The 18,856-nt window shown below is 44.6% G+C and overlaps 1 protein-coding gene across 2 annotated transcripts in view; it reads right to left on the bottom strand.

Moving 5' to 3' along the window:
- The window catches only part of CLMP (CXADR like membrane protein), a 105,389-nt gene continuing 86,840 nt past the window's right edge, over window positions 308-18,856 (bottom strand). For both annotated transcript variants that reach the window (XM_018059635.1, XM_018059636.1), the window contains 5 exons: window positions 7,827-8,028; window positions 6,097-6,264; window positions 2,749-2,871; window positions 1,906-2,047; window positions 308-1,314 (listed from right to left, as the gene is read on the bottom strand). In XM_018059635.1, coding sequence (XP_017915124.1) covers window positions 1,014-1,314; window positions 1,906-2,047; window positions 2,749-2,871; window positions 6,097-6,264; window positions 7,827-8,028 — 936 coding nt within the window. In that variant the 3' untranslated portion in view covers window positions 308-1,013. The remainder of the gene's footprint in view (window positions 1,315-1,905; window positions 2,048-2,748; window positions 2,872-6,096; window positions 6,265-7,826; window positions 8,029-18,856) is intronic.

The raw sequence follows: 18,856 nt of genomic DNA, 5'->3' as shown, positions 1-18,856 counted from the left end.
TAATCTCCCTTTCTGGTCTAGTCAGTTTTGAAATTCTGATTTCATATGTTCACAGAAAGAGACTGTAATGGTTTGTTGGATGATCTTCCAGCATCCTGAAAAGACCTTTTCTCTCAAAGACTTCCTTCTAAGGAGATTGTTAAATGTTAAAACACCTAGTTTTCTTGCTCCACAGATACCCAACAGAAAATCCTTAGAGACATCCACTATGAGGGAAAATCCACAATTATTCCAGCATATATTTCTGATATTTGTCAGTGGCCCTCTGAACATCAAAATGGAAAGTTATTCACAGTCCCTCATTACACATTTTGAACTCCTTTTTCATTTCTCTTATGGTTCAATATAAGTAGGAAGATTGATAGTGGATCATTGGTGTTCAACCGGTAAGTCGTGGAAAAGTTCAGTCATTCTCCATCTCCCACTATTTCAACTCCTCTTGAAATTAATACCCAAACTTTGTGGTAAATGAAGTCAAGTCAGGACAGAAGAGACATGTTTCATTTTTTGGAGTTTCTCATGGTGCAAATAGGTGTAATATAAGGCTGTAGGTTCTGTTTGACTCTGAACAGTCATAATAATCCAGTAGGTTTGCAGGAATGCATAGAAAATTTATGAACAACACCTCGTTTCTTGACAATGGTGAGTCAACACGTTGATACAAAACTGCAAGTGAGAAGTTCTAAGTGTGTTCACTTCCCCTTTCCCCAACTCTTTCACCATGGCTCCTGGTCCCCAAACACCCAGATTTGGGCCCCCATTCCCCCCCGCCCCCCAACTCTGGTCTAAAGGCACAGTGAGGTGCCTTTTTGGAGATGATCAGCTTACATCCTTTTCCTCGTTTGGTGTCATGTAAGGAAAGTGTTCCTTTGAATCTGTTCCGTGCAGTGGTTGCTGCTATTTAAATGACCCCTTGTTGGGCTCGAGGCGGGTCGTGTGGCTGGTGACTGAGTGTCGATGACCGGAAGAATCCTGACGCCTGGGAAAAGCCAGCGAGTCAAGTCCACTCTAACTCAGACAGTTTGAAAGGCTCTGCTCTGGCTGGGGATCGTGCTGGGGGTGTTTTCTGCTTTGGTCAGGGTAGCGTGGGAGGCTTTCTTTGGTTCAGAACCTCGGGCCTCGGGCCCCACCGGGCCGTAGGCGTGGGCGCCCAGCCCTGGCCGGCGCGCAGCCTCGGCGCATGGGGTCCGCTGGCTGCGGGAGCCGCTGTTGGCGGTGGAGCGCGTGGAGGAGGAGCCGGAGCGAGAGCTTCGAGAGCCCGAGGAAGAGGAGCTGGGCTTCACCAGGCGGGCTTTCGGGGCTTCCGCATCTTCTCTGAGAGGGAAAAACACCGAAGATAGATTTTAGGACTACAGGATTGTGAAAGCTTCCGCTCTGGCTGTGGCTTTCGGAGGCTGCCCCATCCATCAACTCCTCAAGCTGGAAACCTTGAGTTACCACTTAGGGAAATATGGACTCCCCCTGCGTCCTGAGCCCTCGCGTGGGCGCAGGCGGATGTGCATCCCCAAGATCAACCCCTGTGACTGCGGCGCGAAGTGGGGGGGACCGGGCACTCCCCACCGAGTGTCCACACAGCACTCCCCTCAACTTGGAGTCAGTCTGTGGAAACTCTTTAAAGGCCCATGGATGGGCTAGGCCCTTTCTTTATTTTAGGGCTTTTATAAGTGGAAGGTAATCAGAAGTAATGTAAAGTTTATCTATTAAGTCTCTGATGCAGATAGTTTCACAAGACAGTCAAGGTCAACCGTCCTTCTGCCCCTGGGCTGCAAGTCCTTACCTACCAGAATAATCCTTGTAACAGATTCAAGGTTATAAGTAAATGGGACAGTTTTGTTGGCTGGTCATTATGGAGCTGGCCCTAGAAAGGTAGCCTAGGTGAGAAAGGGGATTCTGTGGGAGGTTTACCGAATTTCATTTGGTCTCTCTTCTTCCTCATATCTCTTTTTGTCCTTCCTTCGGATCAACAGCCACACCAAGAGGAAAATCAGCAGGGCTCCGGCCACCATACCTGTCACTGCTCCTGCAATCATGCCCACGCTCTGTACATCTGTTTTCTCAGACACAAAGCAAAACCAAACATAAGCTATGCAATACATAGATTTAAAATACATAAAGCTCTGGATGAGTATTTCCAGATCTTCATATCTGTCTCCCTGAGTTCCTCATTATCCTCTCTGGGTGTGTATGACTGTCCGGGGAGCAGGAGAGCAACCCTAAAATATGCCTTGTTGACATTAGGATTATTTGGGGCTGATTAAGTTTTTAAATATTTGTTATTATTTGGCTGTGCCGGATCTTAGTTGCAGCATGCAGAATCTATTAAATAGTTCCCTGACCAGGGATGGAACCTGTGCCCCCTGCATTGGGAGCACAGAGTGTTAGCCACTGGGCCTCTACGGAAGTCCCTAAGCTGATTATTTTTGAGCAACAGCAGATACCAGAGAAGCTCTGAAAACTGTAGAAGTTACTCTCTCTAAGGGAAATTTGCATTTATAAAGGAAACCTCTATTTGGTTCCTTCCTGGATAAAATAAATTTCTTTAGGGGGCCGTAAAATTCACACATACTTGTAAATTTAGAGTGAGCTGCAACTGTTGAATAGTCCTTGGCAACTAATGAATTTATTTCAGTGATAACCATGTCCTTCTGGAGATGAAGCTTTTGGCCATACTCTTACCTGCGATTAAAAATGTTTTACACTGAACCGGCAGTGCGGGGACAAAACCACATCAACACTTTGGGTACTTACACTGTACAGTCACTCGCACCACACAGCTTTCCTTCCCAGCCTCATTGCCCGCTGTGCACTGGTACAGCCCAGAGGAGGACATGGTGAGATTCTGCAGCAGGACACGTCCAGGGCGGTTGTAGTCTGCACAAGCAGAAAGATGACCGTAATCCCCCAGTGACAGGTTTATATTTATTGCTTACTTTATTGTGTCACTGACCTAAGATCCTATGATACAGTTTGCTAAGGATGAGGTGATAGAGTTGATCCAGAATGTGGGAAGAAGCGGAGAAGGCAATGGCACCCCACTCCAGTACTCTTGCCTGGAAAATCCCATGGATGGAAGAGCCTGGTAGGCTGTAGTCCATGGGGTCGCTAAGAGTCAGACATGACTAAGAAACTTCCCTTTCACTTTTCACTTTTATGCCTTGGAGAAGGAAATGGCAACCCACTCCAGTTTTCTTGCCTGGAGAATCCCAGGGACAGGGGAGCCTGGTGGGCTTCCGTCTATGGGGTCGCACAGAGTCGGACATGACTGAAGCGACTTAGCAGTAGCAGTAGCAGTGGGAAGAAAGGTGGTGAACATTCTTTTAAACTGCAGTGCACCCTCAAAACTCACAAAAGATTCTGAACAATTAAGAGATACTAAACACAATAATTTTCCGCAGTTTATTGTGATCCATACAGTCAAAAGCTTTGGCATAGTCAAGAAAGCAGAAATAGGTGTTTTTCTGGAACTCTCTTGCTTTTTCCATGATCCAGCGGATGTTGGCAATTTGATCTTTGGTTCATCTGCCTTTTCTAAATCCAGCTTGAACATCTGGAAGTTCATTCACATATTGCTAAAGCCTGGCTTGGAAAATTTTGAGCATTATTTTACTAGCGTGTGAGATGAGTGCAATTGTGCGGTAGTTTGAGCATTCTTTGGCATTGCCTTTCTTTGGGATTGGGATGAAAACTGACCTTTTCCAGTCCTGTGGCCACTGCTGAGTTTTCCAAATTTGCTGGCATATTGAGTGCAGCACTTTCACAGCAATATCTTTCAGGATTTGAAATAGCTCAACTGGAATTCCATCTCCTCCACTAGCTTTGTTCATAGTGATGCTTTCTAAGGCCCACTTGACTTCACATTCCAGGATTCTGGCTCTAGGTGAGGGATCACACCATCATGATTATCTGGGTCATGAAGATCTTTTTTGTACAGTTCTTCTGTGTATTCTTGCCACCTCTTCTTAATATCTTCTGCTTCTGTTAGGTCCATACCATTTCTGTCCTTTATTGAGCCCATCTTTGCATGAAATGTTCCCTTGGTATCTCTAACTTTCTTGAAGAGATCTCTAGTCTTTCCTATTCTGTTGTCTTCCTCTATTTCTTTGCATCGATCACTGAGGAAGGCTTTCTTATCTCTCCTTGCTATTCTTTGGAACTCTGCATTCAGATGCTTATATTTTTCCTTTTCTCCTTTGCCTTTCACTTCTCTTCTTTTCACAGCTATTTGTAAGGCCTCCTCAAACAGCCATTTGGCTTTTTTGCATTTCTTTTCCATGAGGATAGTCTTGATCCCTGTTTCCTGTACAATGTCACAAACCTCCATCCAAGTTCATCAGGCACTGTGTCTATCAGATCTAGTCCCTTAAATCTATTTCTCACTTCCAGAGTATAATCATAAGGGATTTGATTTACGTCATACCTGAATGTTCTAGTGGTTTTCCCTACTTTCTTCAATTTAAGTCTGAATTTAGCAATAAGGAGTTCATGATCTGAGCCACAGTCTTGTTTTTGCCAGTCTTGCTTTTGCTGACTGTATAGAGCTTCTCCATCTTTGGCTGCAAAGAATACAATCAATCTGATTTTGGTGTTGACCATCTGGTGATGTCCATGTGTAGAGTCTTCTCTTATATTGTTGGAAGAGGGTGTTTGCTATGACCAGTGCGTTCTCTTGGCAAAACTCTATTAGCCTTTGCCCTGCTTCATTCCATACTCCAAGGCCAAATTTGCCTGTTACTCCAGGTGTTTCTTGACTTCCTACTTTTGCATTCCAGTCCCCTATAATGAAAAGGACATCTGTTTTGGGTGTTGTAGGAAAATTCTGAAAGAGATGGGAATACCAGACCACCTGACCTGCCTCTTGAGAAATCTGTATGCAGGTCAGGAAGCAACAGTTAGAACTGGACACGGAACAACAGACTGGTTCCAAATAGGAAAAGGAGTATGTCAAGGCTGTATATTGTCACCCTGCTTATTTAACTTATATGCAGAGTACATCATGAGAAACGCTGGGCTGGAAGAAGCACAAGCTGGAATCAAGATTGCCAGGAGAAATATCAATAACCTCAGATATGCAGATGACACCACGCTTATGGCAGAAAGTGAAGAGGAACTAAAAAGCCTCTTGATGAAAGTGAAAGAGGAGAGTGAAAAAGTTGGCCTAAAGCTCAACATTCAGAAAACGAAGATCATGGCATCTGGTCCCATCACTTCATGGGAAATAGATGGGGAAACAGTGGAAATAGTGTCAGACTTTATTGTTTTGGGCTCCTGAATCACAGCAGATGGTGATTGCAGTCATGAAATTAAAAGACGCTTACTCCTTGGAAGAAAAGTTATGACCAACCTAGATAGCATATTCAAAAGCAGAGACATTATTTTGCCAACAAAGGTCCATCTAGTCAAGGCTATGGTTTTTCCAGTGGTCATGTATGGATGTGAGAGTTGGACTGTGAAGAAAGCTGAGCGCCGAAGAATGGATGCTTTTGAACTGTGATGCTGGAGAAGACTCTTGAGAGTCCCTTGGACTGCAAGGAGGTCCAATCAGTCCATCCTAAAGGAGATCAGTCCTGGGTGTTCATTGGAAGGACTGATGCTGAAGCTGAAACTCCAGTACTTTGGCCACCTCATGCGAAGAGTTGACTCACTGGAAAAGACCCTGATGCTGGGAGGGATTAGAGACAGGAGGAGAAGGGGATGACAGGATGAGATGGCTGATGGCATCACTGACTCAATGGACGTGAGTTTGAGTAAGCTCCGGGAGTTGGTGATGGACAGGGAGGCCTGGCGTGCTGCGATTCATGGGGTCGCAAAGAGTCGGACACAACTGAGTGACTGAACTGAACGGAACTGAAACACAATAATTAGAATAGGTTTATAGAGTACATTTATTCCTAATCTCCTTACCACTTTTATTTTTGCCATTTAGGGAAAGAAAAGACATATTTTTCTGTTCCCAGTTAGGTGTGAAAAATAGAAACAGTGAGGTTCAGTAGTGTATTCAAGATCCTTGTGAGGTGTTCACAAAACCAGATTCAGAATTCACTGAGAGAGGACTGACTGTCCTGTTGTCTCCGTGGACCAGTAAAAAAGATGACTTACCAATCTTAGATTTGGGAGGTAGACGTTCATCCTCTCCCGCCTTCTCCTGGACTCGCTGCCAGGAATACACAATGGGCTCTGTGCCAGAGGATGACTCACACTGCAAAGTCAGGTCACTTCCTTCTGTCAGCTCTCCTTCCAATTCACACTTGGGCTTTGATGGTCTCACTAGCAAAAAAAAAAAAGAAAAAGAAGTCAAAGATCCCCTGACACCGGTGAACAATATCCTGTTGACTTGTTTTTCCTCATATGGTCAACTTTTGAGTGTGGATTTAATATTCCTTTGTTACTTCTCCATCCTTTACATCTCACTCCCCAAAATATACCCACTTCCATCCCCTGCACGCATACACACCCAATTCCAGCTGTTTCCAATAGTGCTGATGTAATTTAGAGAGGCTGCCTCAGAAACTCCCTCATCACTTCTTAAAGAAAAAAATGTTTTGGTCTTTTTCCCTAATTCCTGGGGCCCTACTTGGACTCGGTGGGACTCACTGAGGGCCCAGGAATCTGTATTCTTTGGGGGAGGAGGGACCAGGACTGAACCTGTGCCCCCTGCAGTGGATGCTCAGAGTCCTAACCACTGGACCAATGGAGAATTCCCCAAAACCTTTTATAATTGGAAATTTTAGAAAAGTTGAGTGTGATTTTCCTTATTTTTAAAAATATTTATATATTTGGCTGCACCGGATCTTAGTTGTGGCACATAGGATTTAGTTCCCTGACCAGGAATCAAAGTCAGGCCCCTGCAATGGGAGCAAGAAGTCTTAACCACTGGACCACCAGGAAAGTGCCAGGGTGATTTGATTAACACTGAAACAGGGACAAAAGTTCATGAACTTGGAAGCAATTAAGAAGAAGTTAGGAACTCTTGCTGTGTCACAAAACAAAGAAATGGATTTGAATCAGATCTGAGAGATTTGTTTCACCATGAGGATACTACTTAAACTTGAGAGGACATTTAACTTTTGTAATGAGCTACCTCAATGGCTCAGCGGATAAAGAATCTGCCTGCAACACAGGAGACACAGGAGATGTAGGTTTAATTCCTGGGTCAGGAAGATCCTCTGGAGGAGGAAATGGCAACCCACTCCAGTATTCTTGCCTGAAAAATCCCAAGGACAGAGGAGCCTGGTGGGTTACAGTGCGTGGGGTCACAAAGAATCAGGTACAACTGAATGACTAAGCACAGCACAATGAGCTACTATGGAAAATTGATTCTCTTCTTTCATTATGGGTCAAATACAAAACATACATGCTTTTCCCCAGGGAACTGGACTAGGTGATGTCTGTACAATATGATATATTGGGGGCTTCCCTGGTGGCTCAGTGGTAAAGAATCCTCCTAACAATGCAAGAGGCATGGCTTCACCTGATCCGGGAAGATCCCACATGCCTCGGATCAACAGGCCATGTGCCACAACTACTGAGCCTGTGCTCTAGAACCCAGGAGCTGCAAGTACTGAAGCCCTCGAGCTCTAGAGTCCGTGCTCTACAGCAAAAGAAGCCGCTGCAACGAGAAGGCCACATACCGACACTAGAGAGTAGCCCCTATTCGCTGCAACTGTAGAAAAACCCACAGAGCAACGAAGACCCAGCACAGCCAAAACTAAACAAAGAAAATTATTTTTAAAAAGTATGAAGTATTGAAGATGTTTTGTACTACTGTGATACATTTGCCTGTCCCTTATTAATAAGATATAGGTACTTACTGGGGCACTCTGTCTTACCTAAAACTTTTAAGATGACGTAGCTCCACACATAGCGCCCTGAGTTCTTCACCTTGCAGGTGTACCGGCCCTCATCACTGGGCTTCAGAGGCTCAATCTGCAGGGAGGCATCTCCTGCCAGGAAATTGGAAGCGAAGGCCACTCGGCCCCTCTGTTCCTCAGTCAAGTTATTGTAGACGTGATGGCTGGAGTAAGTAATCACCTGTGGGACAGACAGAGGCAGGGTCACACTGTGTGGCTCTCAGCCTCCCCTCCTGCTGCAGGCAAGATGAGGCAAGGAAGTGGAGCAGAGCAGTCAAGCTTGGGGCTGACTGCAGGAGACCTGTGCTCTGGACAGAATTAAATACACTGTGTTTGTCTAGGCCTTCCTTCTCCTGAGAATAACAGCCCCTCATATTTGTGTAGCCTTTTAACTATAAAGTAGTAATTGTTCCATTAAATGCTCAGCACCTTTCCATTTTAGAGGTAAGGAATTTTATTTTTAAAATTTCATATGTATTTTTTCTATTGAAGTATAGTTCATTTACAATATCATGTTTCAGGTAGTACAGCAGTCATTTTATATAATATATAAATTTAATATATAGATTTATATAAGATATATTCAGTGATATTATAGATATAATAATATATATATTTTATATATGTGTCCATTCTGAAGGAGATCAGCCCTGGGATTTCTTTGGAAGGAATGATGCTAAAGCTGAAACTCCAGTACTTTGGCCACCTCATGCGAAGAGTTGACTCATTGGAAAAGACTCTGATGCTGGGAAGGATTGGGGGCGCGAGGAGAAGGGGACGACAGAGGATGAGATGGCTGGATGGCATCACGGACTCGATGAACTTGAGTCTGAGTGAACTCCAGGAGATGGTGATGGACACGGAGGCCTGGCGTGCTGCAATTCATGGGGTCGCAAAGAGTCGGACACGACTGAGCGACTGAACTGAACTGAACTGAACTGAACTGCGTGTGTGTGTTCAGTCGCTTCAGTCATGTTGGACTCTGTGTGACGCTATGGACTGTAGCCCTCCAGGCTCCTGTCCATGGGGATTCTCCAGGCAAGAGTACTGGAGTGGGTTGCCATGCCCTGCTCCAGGGGGTCTTCCCGACCCAGGGATCAAACCCAGGTCTCTTATGTCTCCTGCATCGGCAGGCAGGTTTTTTACCACTAGCACCACCTGGGAAGCCCATATTTTATATATATATATATAATATATATTTACATAACTTAATAAATATATATAATGTGGGCTTATATATAATACATATTATATACTTATATATATATAAAATCTCCTTCAGATTTCCCTATAGGTTATTACAAAATACTGAGTATAGTTCCCTGTGCAGTAAGGGGTTTTAAATTTGAATTACAGACTCTAGTTCTCACAGTTGAGGCCAGGAAAGAAGAAAATGCACAGAATGGTCTCCAGAGTTGACTCTGAGGGAAAAGGAGAGCCTGGAAGCTAGGGAGGGGAGGAGTCTTACCTCCCCCCCTCCCCCCGCATACCTTTCCTCCTCACTTTGCATTTCCTACCACTTGCACGTGATCTGGTCAAGGTTCAGATACTCCTTGCGCTAAGTGCTTTTACGTCTAGTTTATTTCTCACACAGTATTTCCAAGCAAGCTTATCTGTCCCCATTTCACAAGCAGGTAGCAGAACCAGGGTTTGAACGTGGCCATCTGAAGCCATCCTGTTCACTGTTCTGGTTACCACGGTTACCTCTCCTTTCCCCACCCGCATTCATTTATTTCACTGCTCATAAACTGCTCTTCCACCCGCATTCATTTCACTGCTCATAAACTGCTCTTCCAGAAAGTTTGGAAATGAGGGAGAAAATGTGAAACAATAAGATGTGTTTTGCCTTTATGAAAGTTCAGGGTCCAGCTGAAGTTAAGGAATAGAAGTTAATGTTACAATCCAGGTCTGATACTGAGGGAATCATCGGTGACTTTCCTTCTTTTTGACTTCACTGTGGATTAGCATACAAGAGTAAGCTAGGTGAGAAGAAACTGTCTTTTCCTTCCATAAAATACACATGGGCCTCATGTCATTGTTTTCACTTCTAGGGAGACCAAAGTTGAGATTTCCCCAACAGAAAAAAATAATCATGATTTTTCTTGAATTTTCATCATGATCTGTACGAGGGCTTCCCTTGTAGCTCAGTCAGTAAAGAGTCTGCCTGCAATTCAGGAGACCTGGGTTGGAATTCCTGGGTCGGGAAGATTTCCCCTGGAGAAGGAAATGGCAACCCACTCCAGTATTCTTGCCTGGAGAATCCCATGGACAGAGGAGCCTGGCAGGCTACAGTCCATGGGCTCACAAGAGTCGGACACGACTGAGCGAAGAAGCACACAGCATCATGACCTGTAGTCCTTGAAACTTTTCCTGGTTCTGTTATCCATCACCTCCTGGCTTGTTTTTTTGCTGTTTTGTTTTTTTTTTAGCCCAAGCTGTGCAGCATGTGGGATCTTAGGCCTCTAACCAGGGATCAAACCCATGCCCCTTGCATTGACAGCACGAAGTCTTAACCACTGTACTACCAGGGAAGTCCCCATCACCTACTACTAATCACAAAAACCATGCTGATCTTGTCTTCCAAGACTGATAACTTCAGTTATGCCCTTGCTGCCACTTAGCAATCATATTCCTAAACGTACTTGATTTAAACGTCAGCGAACATTTATGGAATGACTGCTCCCCACCAGGTCAGGAGGAGGCTATTCAGATGAAGTAAAACTCTCTTCTGATCTTCAAGTAATTTATAATCTAGTGGGATTAACAAGGAGAGAAGTATACACATAGAAAAAGGAATGACTAACTTGAAATAGTATCAAGAGAGAATGTTCCCAGAAAAGTCAGTGGCATTTGAGTTAGGCTTTGAAAGATGAGTAGGCCAAGTAAGAGATGAGAGAGGCAGGGCAAAGATTGCCAGAGGGAGCATTCCAGACACATGGAACAGCACTAAAAAAAAAAAAAAAGCAAGCACATGGGAGTCCCCTAAGCACATTTTTGGCTTCAGCTGTTCCAAACTGTTTCACTCTAATCCCTGAACCCTGTTGTTAATCACGTGACTCTCTGCAGCTCAGGAAATGCCTTCCTGAAAAGACCAGGAGCCATCCAATAAAATGGCCATAAATTCTCTCACCATTATATTAGAACGTTTCAGCATCATCCATTTTGCCCTTACCACATCTCTGAAAAAAAAAGTGTTTTCTCCTTTCTCTGTATGTTCTTTTTCTTCACCAAATATTTACTGAGTGCCCACATCGGGTACTTTGCCAGGCTCTGAAAACAATCATGAATAAGACATAGTTCCTACCCCGAGGGCCTCACAATCTTTTGAGGGACAAAATGCTGGAGAATCAAATAAGAGAAAATTAAGGTAATAGATAATATGACTTAAAATGTTTTCAGTATTTTATTTTGTCCCCTCACTTCAACCAATACAACTATTGTGATAATTCTGACATCCTTATCTCTATCGCTAACACATTTTTTTTAATATGTATTTTTATTTATTTATTTGGTTGTACCAGGTCTTAGTTGCGGCATGTGAACACTCAGCTGTGGCATGTGGGACCCAGTTCCCTGATTAGGGATCGAACCTGGGCCCCCTATATTGGGAGCGTGGAGCCTTAGCCACTGGACCACAGGGAAGTCCAGACACCTGCACATTTTTGAGCTCCATTTTTATACTTCCAGCTGTCTGGCCACTATAGATGTCTGTCCTCTCCAAACTACCCTACATAATAATGTATCAATAAGCTTTTTGTTGTTGTTTAGTCACTCAGTCATGTCCACCTCTTTGCAACCCCTTGGACTATAGCCCAAAAGGCTCTTCTGTCCATGGCGATTCTCTGGGCAAGAATACTGGAGTGGGATGCCATTCTCTCCTCCAGGGGATCTTCCCCACGTCTCCTGCTTGGCGGCAGATTCTTTACTGCTGAGCCCCCTAGGAAGCCCCAGATAATTCCTAGTCATTATTTTAAACCCCAAGTTAATGTTAAGGCTCCCTATGAAACCTTCCCTGATATGACACAAGCTTAGAATGGTCTCTGCTGTCATCCATAGCATGTCTTGGCACCATTTTTACATGAGGAAAAATTGTGAAAGTCAGGATGTTGGGCAGACAGTTTGCTGGATCCCCTTTCTGTAATTCTGGGCATTGTCTGGGGGATCCTTCAGGCCATTCTTTAATTTACTTAATTTAAAAATAAGTGTATTGTTTATTTAGTTTTGCCTGTGCTGGGCCTTTGTTGGTATGTGGGCTTTAACTTTAGTTGTGGAGAGTGAGGGCTGCCCTCTAGTTGCTTCTCATTGTGAATGCCTTCTCCTGATGCAGAGCCTGGCCTCTAGGGTGCTTAGCCTTCAGTAGCTGTGGCTCTTGGGCTCTAGAGCACAGGCTCAGTAGTTGTGGCACACAGGCTTAGTTGCTCCTCAGCATGTGGGATCTTTCCAGCCCAGGGGTCAAACCCATTGGCAGGTGGATTCTTTACCACTGAGCCACCAGGGAAGCCTCATACTGATTTTATGTATGTCTGTTGTCCAGTTTTGCAACCCTGTAATCTTTTATTTAATAAACACTAATTGAAACATACTCTACACTTGACACTATTCTAGAGATGATAACAATAAAAAGCAATGAGTTTTATAATTTGGGGACCAGGACATGCCACCTCCAAATATGTCACTTTGCATATGCATAAGGATTAAGGGCACTTGAGTTCCTGAAATCCTTTATTTGCCTAAAAGCAGAGCCTCCCCAAAGAATCTGAGTGTCCCTAAATCCTCTTTCCCAGGGCAACTCTAATCTTCCCTTCTGGGAGAGCAGAGGTGGACATCTCACTCAGACTATGTCACAAACCAGCATATCTCCCATCTGTTCTTCTAAGTGTCCATTTGCTCTTTCATAAGCGCCCTTTCTACTCCTCCCTTCCCCTACTAAATTAGGTCAATATACAGAGCCCTAGTTCTAACCACCTCTTTGAGTTACTCATCACTGGGTATGCCCAGGTGTTATTTACACAATACTGTTTGCTTTTTTCTTGTGAACCTGCCTTTTTTCAATCTAACTGACAGTGCCCCACCCTGAACACTTAGGTGAGTAGAGGGGAAAAGATAATTTTTCCTGCCCTAGTTTCCCCTGGTGCCTCAGCAGTAAAGAATTTGCCCACAATGTGGGAGATGCTGGTTCAATCCCTGGGTGGGGAAAATCCCCTGGAGAAGGAAATGGCAACCCACTCCAGTATTCTTGCCTGGAGAATCCCATGAACAGAGGAGCCTGGCGGGCTACAGTCCTTGAGGTCGCAAAAGAGTCAATCACACCTTAGTGACTAAACAACAACAACAGTTTTAAAGGACAACTTTTTCTTTTTTTTTTTTTTAAAGGTAAAATCATGATGCTCATATACAAAGAGAATAAACACATATCAAAAAGTTTAACTCATTCATTTATGATGGAACCAGAAAGCTGTCACCAACAAGTTCAAAGGAGAATTGGGCTAAAGAGATTTACATACTCCTTTGGACAAAATTCATTTGCATCTCTATAAACAGGAACCATCTGCATCCTACGGATAGGAAACTTGACATCACTATCAGCATTCCACAAGGTAATTTCTATTTCTACAGGAGTTAATACACGAGGAAAATTAGACCCTAATTCATCTCCAGAAAACTTGGACTCTAAGCATAAAGCTGACGTTCAGGAAACACTTCCCTATGGTGTATTACAGGGAAGGGGCAGGTTTTCAGGCTCAGGCAGGGAGAAATTCACTTCAGTATGACAGTAAAGGGAATTAGATCCCCTGAAGGCTGTTTCCTGTTTCAGTGCATTCCCTGTCCTCCTAGGCTGCCTCCCTTAGGGTGTGGTCTGCAGGTTCAACGTGCTGAGTCTCTACATTAGAGAACCTGAAAGGCTACTGAGAACAGCACGTGGGACTGTCTCCTTCTTGTTGGAATGAGGGTGGCGGGGGAATTGGGACAGCTTCATTAGGACAGCACCATCCAGCTTCTCCCTAAGGCTGAGGCGAACTCTGCAAAGGCTTTTTAAAGCAAACTGGGAGAATTCCCTGGCAGTCCAGAGGTTAAGACTCCAAGTTTCCACCGCAGAAGACATGGGTTTGATTCCTGCTTGGGGAACTAAGATCTTGCAAGGCAAGCAGCACAGCCAAAAAAACATAAAGCAAGTTGGCAAGCATGGTCAGTTAGAGAATTTTTAGGAGAGTGAAGAGAGGGTATGAGGAAGAGGAGTTGTCATCCATGGGTAAGGCTGGGCCTGTGACTAAAGACTCAGTGAGTCACTGGTGAACTCAGGGTGACCGCAGACCTGGAGGAGGCCCTGGAGCACTGGGGCAGGGAACCTGCCTACATGAGAGCTAATTCTCATTCTCACTCCAGTAGAGGCTTTCTCCCCACCCTGGCTTGAAAACTTCCACCCCCACCCCACAACTTAGCCCCTAGTTAGGGGTCTCCTGAACACTGTCTTCAAGCTGAGGAACATTTTGGAAAGTACAGGAACTGCATGATTTCCATCAAAGGTCCGGTATTTACTCCCAGGCAGAGGTTTTATCTTGAATGCCTACATTCTTTTCCAAAGAACCTGCAAGCCATGGGGGAGGGGCAAAGGGCTTTAATTCTGGGAGGCTTGGGTTCACATCTGAACTCTGAAATTCATTCATCTTGGGCAAAGCCTTCACTGTTGAAAGTCTGAAAGGTTTAGAATCCAAGTTTTCTAGAGACAGTTCAGTTCAGTTCAGTCACTCAGTCGTGTCCGACTCTTTGTGACCCCATGAATCTCAGCACGCCAGGCCTCCCTGTTCATCACCATCTCCCGGAGTTCACTCAGACTCACGTCCATCGAGTCCGTGATGCCATCCAGCCATCTCATCCTCGGTCGTCCCCTTCTCCTCCTGCCCCCAATCCCTCCCAGCATCAGAATTTTTTCCAATGAGTCAACTCTTCGCATGAGGTGGACAAAGTACTGGAGTTTCAGCTTTAGCATCAACCTTTCAAAGAAATCCCAGGGTTGATCTCCTTCAGAATGGACTGGTTGGATCTCCTTGCAGTCCAAGGGACTCTCAAGAGTCTTCTCCAACACCACAGTACAAACGCATCCATTCTTTGGCGCTCAGCCTTCTTCACAGTCCAACTCTCACATCCATACATGACCACAGGAAAAACCAGAGCCTTGACTAGACGGACCTTAGTCGGCAAAGTAATGTCTCTGCTTTTGAATATGCTATCTAGGTTAGTCATAACTTTTCTTCCAAGGAGTAAGCGTCTTTTAATTTCATGGCTGTAGTCACCATCTGCAGTGATTCTGGAGCCCCCCAAAAATAAAGTCTGACACCCTTTCCACTGTTTGCCATCTATTTCCCATGAAGTGATGGGACCAGATGCCATGATCTTCGTTTTCTGAATGTTGAGCTTTAGGCCAACTTTTTCACTCTCCTCTTTCACTTTCATCAAGAGGCTTTTTAGTTCCTCTTCACTTTCTGCCATAAGCGTGGTGTCATCTGCATATCTGAGGTTATTGATATTTCTCCCGGCAATCTTGATTCCAGCTTGTGTTTCTTCCAGTCCAGTGTTTCTCATGATGTACTCTGCATAGAAGTTAAATAAGCAGGGTGACAATATATAGCCTTGACGTATTCCTTTTCCTATTTGGAACCAATCTGTTGTTCCATGTCCAGTTCTAACTGTTGCTTCCTGACCTGCATACAGATTTCTCAAGAGGCAGGTCAGGTGGTCTGGTATTCCCATCTCTTTCAGAATTTTCCACAGTTTATTGTGATCAACACGGTCAAAGGCTTTGCCATAGTCAAGAAAGCAGAAATAGATGTTTTTCTGGAACTCTCTTGCTTTTTCCATGATCCAGCGGATGTTGGCAATTTGATCTCTGGTTCATCTGCCTTTTCTAAAACCAGCTTGAACGTCAGGGAGTTCACGGTTCACGTATTGCTGAAGCCTGGCTTGGAGAATTTTGAGCATTACTTTACTAGCATGTGAGATGAGTGCAGTTGTGCGGTAGTTTGAGCATTCTTTGGCATTGCCTTTCTTTGGGATTGGGATGAAAACTGACCTTTTCCAGTCCTGTGGCCACTGCTGAGTTTTCCAAATTTGTTGGCATATTGAGTGCAGCACTTTCACAGCATCATCTTTCAGGATTTGAAACAGCTCAATTGGAATTCCATCCCCTCCACTAACTTTGTTCGTAGTGATGCTTTCTAAGGCCCACTTGACTTCACATTCCAGGATGTCTGGCTCTAGATGAGTGATCACACCATCGTGATTATCTGGGTCGTGAAGGTCTTTTTTGTACAGTACTTCCATGTATTCTTGCCACCTCTTCTTAATATCTTCTGCTTCTGTTAGGTCCATACCATTTCTGTCCTTCATCGAGCCCATCTTTGCATGAAATGTTCCCTTGGTATCTCTAATTTTCTAAAAGAGATCTCTAGTCTTTCCCATTCTGTTCTTTTCCTCTATTTCTTTGCATTGATCGCTGAGGAAGGCTTTCTTATCTCCTCTTGCTATTCTTTGGAACTCTGCATTCAGATGCTTATATCTCTCCTTTTCTCCTTTGCTTTTCGCCTCTCTTCTTTTCACAGCTATTTGTAAGGCCTCCCCAGACAGCCATTTTGCGTTTTTGCATTTCTTTTCCATGGGGATGGTCTTGATCCCTGTCTCCTGCACAATGTCACGAACCTCATTCCATAGTTCATCAGGCACTCTATCTATCAGATCTAGGCCCTTAAATCTATTTCTCACTTCCACTGTATAATCATAAGGGATTTGATTTAGGTCATACCTGAATGGTCTAGCGGTTTTCCCTACTTTCCTCAATTTCAGTCTGAATTTGGTAATAAGGAGTTCATGGTCTGAGCCACAGTCAGCTCCTGGTCTTGCTTTTGTTGACTGTATAGAGCTTCTCCATCTTTGGCTGCAAACAGTATAATCAATCTGCCTTTGGTGTTGACCATCTGGTGATGTCCATGTGTAGAGTCTTCTCTTGTGTCGTTGGAAGAGGGTGTTTGCTATGACTAGTGCATTTTCTTGGCAAAACTCTATTAGTCTTTGCCCTGCTTCATTCCGCATTCCAAGGCCAAATTTGCCTGTTACTGCAGGTGTTTCTTGACTTCCTGCTTTTGCATTCCAGTCCCCTATAATGAAAAGGACATCTTTTTTGGGTGTTAGTTCTAAAAGGTCTTGTAGGTCTTCATAAAACCGTTCAACTTCAGCTTCTTCAGCGTTACTGGTTGGGGCATAGACTTGGATAACTGTGATATTGAATGGTTTGCCTTGGAGACGAACAGAGATCATTCTGTCATTTTTGAGATTGCATCCAAGTAGTGCATTTCAGACTCTTTTGTTGACCATGATGGCTACTCCATTTCTTCTGAGGGATTCCTGCCCTCAGTAGTAGATATAATGGTCATCTGAGTTAAATTCACCTATTCCAGTCCATTTTAGTGCGCTGATACCTAGAATGTCGACATTCACCCTTGCCATCTCTTGTCTGACCACTTCCAATTTGCCTTGATTCTTGGACCTGACATTCCAGGTTCCTGTGCAGTCGGAGAGGTCTAATTTTCCTCACGCATTGAAAGAACTATTGTAACAATCCTTACCTTACCGACCTCCCAGGCTTATAACAAGATTTAAATTTAAAGGACAGCTTTTGAGCAAGGGCAGAGTTCCTTCTGATGATGATCATTTAGATTTATAGCACAAATTGGGCTTTCCTGGTGGCTCAGATGGTAAAGAATAAGAATCTACCTGCAATGCAGGAGACACAGGTTCAATCCCTGGGTTGGGAAGATCCCCTGGAGAAGGAAATGGCAACCCACTCCAGTATTCTTGCCTGGGAAACCCCATGGACAGAGGGGCCTGGTGGGCTACAGTCCATGGTGTTGCAAGAGTTGGATACAACTCAGCGACTAACCCCACCAGTGGTTAAGAATCTGCCTGCCAATGCAAGGGACATGGGTTCGATCCCCGGTCTGGGAAGATTCCACAGGTCTGGGAGCAACTAAGCCTGTGTGCCACAACTACTCAGCCTGGGCTCTAGAGTCCAAGTACTGCAACTGCTGAAGCCTGTGCGCCCAGAGGCTATGGTCCACAACAAAGAAGCCACCACAGTGAAAGGCCCATGCATCACGACAAAGAGCAACTCCTGATCACCTCAACTAGAGAAAGCCTGCATGCAGCCATGAAGACCCAGCGTAAGTAAAAGTTTAAAAAGAAAAAAAAATCTGATTCCTTATGATCCATTACTGAGTCCTAATTTTGAAAAACACTATACCAGGGACAGTGATGGAGAGAGCTGGCTGGGAAGTCAGTAGTCTTCTGTACTCAAAAGGGAGCTCCTCCACTTGCTGCGTGCCTTGGTTCAGCTAATGAACTTGGTTAATCCCCAAGGTTCTCAGCTGTCACACGGGGACAAGCTATTTCACAGGATTTTGGGGGGAATGAGATAGGAAGCCCTCACGATCATTTTTATCAGATGGATTCTGGGTTCTAGGAAGCCCCTAAGGTTTCCAAGTTTTTCAGCCCCTGCGTTCTATTCATTTGTATAGGGAAGCTCCCCTGGCTAAAAACCTCCACTGGCTCCCTCACCTGGTCTGTTTCAAGCTGTGGTCCACAGTTTGACTCTGTGAATGTGGCCCCTAAGGCCAGTGCCGCCTGGACCACATCTCAGCTTTGGCCCCTGCCCTCGGATCTCTGAATAGCCTAATCCCCAAACTCGAGTCCTGTGCTTCTGAACAGTGTCCTCTGATGTGTCTTTGTCTTGGATCATAAAGTTTTCTCCTGAAATGCCTTTCATTTTCATGTAAACACCACCTCTATAGGTCTTAAGATCAAGCATGAGGGTCACCTTCTGTGTATATGGGCTTTTCTGGTGTATTGCTTTTCCCTCCCTTTCCTCTAGTTCCTGTCATATACATGGCTTCCCCAGTGGCTCAGCAGTAAAGAATCCACCTGCAGTGCAGGAGCCACAGGAGACTCGGGTTCGATCCCTG

The sequence above is a fragment of the Capra hircus genome, chromosome 15 (assembly GCF_001704415.2).
Source record: "Capra hircus breed San Clemente chromosome 15, ASM170441v1, whole genome shotgun sequence".
Lineage (NCBI taxonomy): Eukaryota > Metazoa > Chordata > Mammalia > Artiodactyla > Bovidae > Capra > Capra hircus.
Note: the sequence above shows the minus strand (reverse complement) of the source record. Positions and strands in the feature narration are given on the sequence as shown.